General features: G+C 36.7%; 1 protein-coding gene across 1 annotated transcript; it reads left to right on the forward strand.

The window, feature by feature from the left end:
• The first annotated feature begins 417 nt into the window (after positions 1 to 417).
• On the forward strand, positions 418 to 1,919 carry LOC120201729 (UDP-glycosyltransferase 74B1-like). Its single transcript, XM_039202282.1, has 2 exons — positions 418 to 1,086; positions 1,167 to 1,919. The coding sequence occupies exons 1-2, from the start codon at positions 445 to 447 to the stop codon at positions 1,902 to 1,904; spliced, it is 1,380 nt and encodes a 459-aa protein (XP_039058213.1). The 5' UTR covers positions 418 to 444; the 3' UTR covers positions 1,905 to 1,919.
• The last annotated feature ends 1,320 nt before the right edge of the window (positions 1,920 to 3,239 follow it).

Below are 3,239 nucleotides of genomic sequence, written 5' to 3' on the forward strand. Positions count from 1 at the left end.
TTTTATTTCACAATCAGTTATTAATATTTAAACTCGTAGACGCCAAACCAAGTAGGGAATTCGTAAGCAATTAGGGAATCATGTTGACGTCAGTCTGCTTACGTGATAATAATGAATTATCTAATAACTTTCAAGTCTGGGGGATCGGGAGAACAATAAAAAGGACTCGTCTCACGAGGATCTTAAAGATATATATATTTTTTGTGTACCGACTTCAATATCACAGGTGTAAGTGTTTAGATTACACATTTGTGTATTATTCTTTCGCCGTCATCGATAGTGTATGGTCTAATTGATCTGTCAGTTGCCTGTCTTCACACAAAATCTCCCCCTCAAACCATTATTAGATTTCTCCTCTTCTGGCCAATAAGAACGCACCCTCGCCGGCAACAATTGACCACAGAGACACACCGTTGAGCAACCGCCGCACCGGAGAGGAAGAAGATGGAAAACAAACAGTTTAAAGGGCACGTAATAGTGGTGCCATACCCAAGCCAAGGCCACATCAACCCTCTTCTCCAATTCGCCAAGCGTTTAGCATCTAAAGGTGTCAAGGCAACACTAGCTACCACGCGTTACACCGTCGGTTCCATATGTGCACCGCAAATCGGTGTCGAGGCTATCTCCGATGGGTTCGACGAAGGCGGCTATTCCCAAGCCGGAAACGTCGAGTTTTACCTGAAGTCGTTCAGGGAACAAGGGTCCCGAACCCTGACTCGGCTCATCCACAAGTTTAAACACGCCGGCACCCCGGTTACTTGCGTGGTGTATGACTCATTCCTGCCGTGGGCTCTTGATGTGGCGAAGCAGCAAGGGATTCACTGTGCTTCGTTCTTTACGAACTCCGCCGCGGTGTGTAGTATCTTTTCTCGTATACACCATGGCCTCCTTGCTCTGCCGCTCACCCCTGAAACTACACCGTTAATGCTACCGGGACTTCCTCCTTTGAACTTCCGTGATTTGCCCACTTTTCTTCGGTTCCCGGATAGCTATCCTGCGTACTTGGCCATGAAATTAAGCCAGTTCACGACTTTGAATCAAGCTGATTGGGTTTTCGCTAACACCTTTGAAGACTTGGAAACGGAGGTATATATTTTGATTACTAGCCCTACGTACAATCATCGTCACCTACAAATTTGTTATATTTTAGTTACGTATTGTTGTAGGAAGCAAAAGGCGCGTCGGAGCTCTGGCGAGCGAAGATGATCGGACCGATGGTACCGTCTGCGTACCTCGACGAAAGGATCAAAGGTGACCGAAGCTATGGTTCGAGTTTATGGAAGCCATTAAGCGAAGAGTGCATGGAATGGCTAGAAACAAAGCCATCAAAGTCCGTGGTCTACATCTCATTCGGGAGCATGGTTTCATTAACTGAGGAAGAAATGGAAGAGATCGCCGGCGGCTTGAAGGAAAGCAATCTGCATTATCTGTGGATCGTCCGGAAATCGGAGCAGAAAAAGCTACCCAAATGGTTCCTTGACTTAAACAAGGAGAAGGGCATGGTGGTAACATGGTGTAACCAGCTAGAAATGCTGTCACATCCGGCCGTGGGGTGCTTCGTGACACACTGTGGGTGGAACTCGACCCTTGAAGGGCTGAGCCTCGGCGTGCCGATGATCGGTGTGCCGAAATGGGCGGATCAGTTGACGGATGCCAAGTTCGTGGAGGAGATTTGGGGGATCGGAGTGAGAGCCAAAGAGGATGAGGAGGGAGTTGTGAGGAAAGAAGAGCTGATTAAGTGCTTCAAGGAAGTGATGGAAGGGGAGAGGAGCAAAGAGTTTAAGAGAAACGCTAACAAATGGAAGGAAATAGCTAAGACAGCAATCAGTGAAGGAGGGAGCTTTGATGAGACCATTAATGACTTCGTCCAACAACTCACGGCCATTGCCAAGGCAATTAATTAAGGTTTCTAGGTGGTTTCTCCACTTCATTTCTAGCATTATACTGGTTGATTTGCAATTATCTTTTATACATGGGGATTATTAAGGTTTAAATAAACTCTTAGTTCAATTTTATTATCATTTCGTCCCAAAATCGTTTTGAGCAATTCTCGTAATTATTTCTAATAGTTTTAATTTTTATTTACAATCGAGATGATATATTGTATTTTTCAAACAAAGTTGAAGATTTGAATCATGATAATATGAATGAAGCAATTGGATTAAGAAAGATATTATAATAATGAGTCTTTATATAAAATCTAATCAAATTCATTACATTGAAAATAAAATTTAGATTTTGGTTTTGGTTTTGTTAAATTTTAATTTTTATAGTTAAAGAACTAAAGAAAATTAGAGTGAAAGGGAAATTTAATATATTTAATTATATTTGATCAAATATTAAGTTAAAAATCATTTACTTAAAAATATGAATAGAAGTATAAATTTTAAAGAAATAATAGTATAACAATAATAAATATAAATATAATGGACGCATGAACATTGTGTGACTTTATCTGTTTGAATAATGTTATAATCTAGATTAAGTGATTAATTTTTTGTTGTTAATATCTCCTTTTTTATAGATTAAATTATTAAGAATATCTTTAAAAAAACATTCATTAAGAATATAATATTCATTCTCTTCTTCCTAGGTATAATTTTTTTGAAAGAAAAATAAACGTTGTAAGTATATATTTGGAAGAGAGGATGAATAATGAAAATGGCATGTGGCAAGTTGAAACTTTATTGGACATCCACAAGTATTATAATGATTTGTATTTTTTTAAGAAATCAATACTTTTATTTAAAATAGAAAATATTCTAAATTATAATAATAAATTAAATACATAATTATAATTTCTTATAATAATTAAAACAAAACTAACAACTTAATATCACATAAAAAGCATACAATGAAATATTAAAATCTAATCAATAAAACTCAAATAAAGATAGATACAAACATATCTAATCGCATCAAAAAACAAACTAAAAAAGGAGATCAAACTATTGAAAGATCACAATCAAATCGAAAATCAGACTCGAGCGACATAAAAAGCTATCCACAAACGCATAACGAATATTTAAATTCAATCCGATGGTCCAAAGTAGGGAAGATCAATAATACAACTGATGAACATTATCTTGATCAGTCGTAACAATATCAAATCAACACTTAAAAAAGATAAGTGAAAATAATGATCAAATGACCTAAAACGTGCTAAAATATAAAAGAAAATATGTCATAAAACAAATAAAAAGTGTCATTGTAAAATTAAAAATAAATAAATATATAAT

This window comes from Hibiscus syriacus, unplaced genomic scaffold (genome assembly GCF_006381635.1).
Source record: "Hibiscus syriacus cultivar Baekdansim isolate YM2019G1 unplaced genomic scaffold, ASM638163v2 tig00007895_pilon, whole genome shotgun sequence".
NCBI classification, from domain to species: Eukaryota; Viridiplantae; Streptophyta; class Magnoliopsida; order Malvales; family Malvaceae; genus Hibiscus; species Hibiscus syriacus.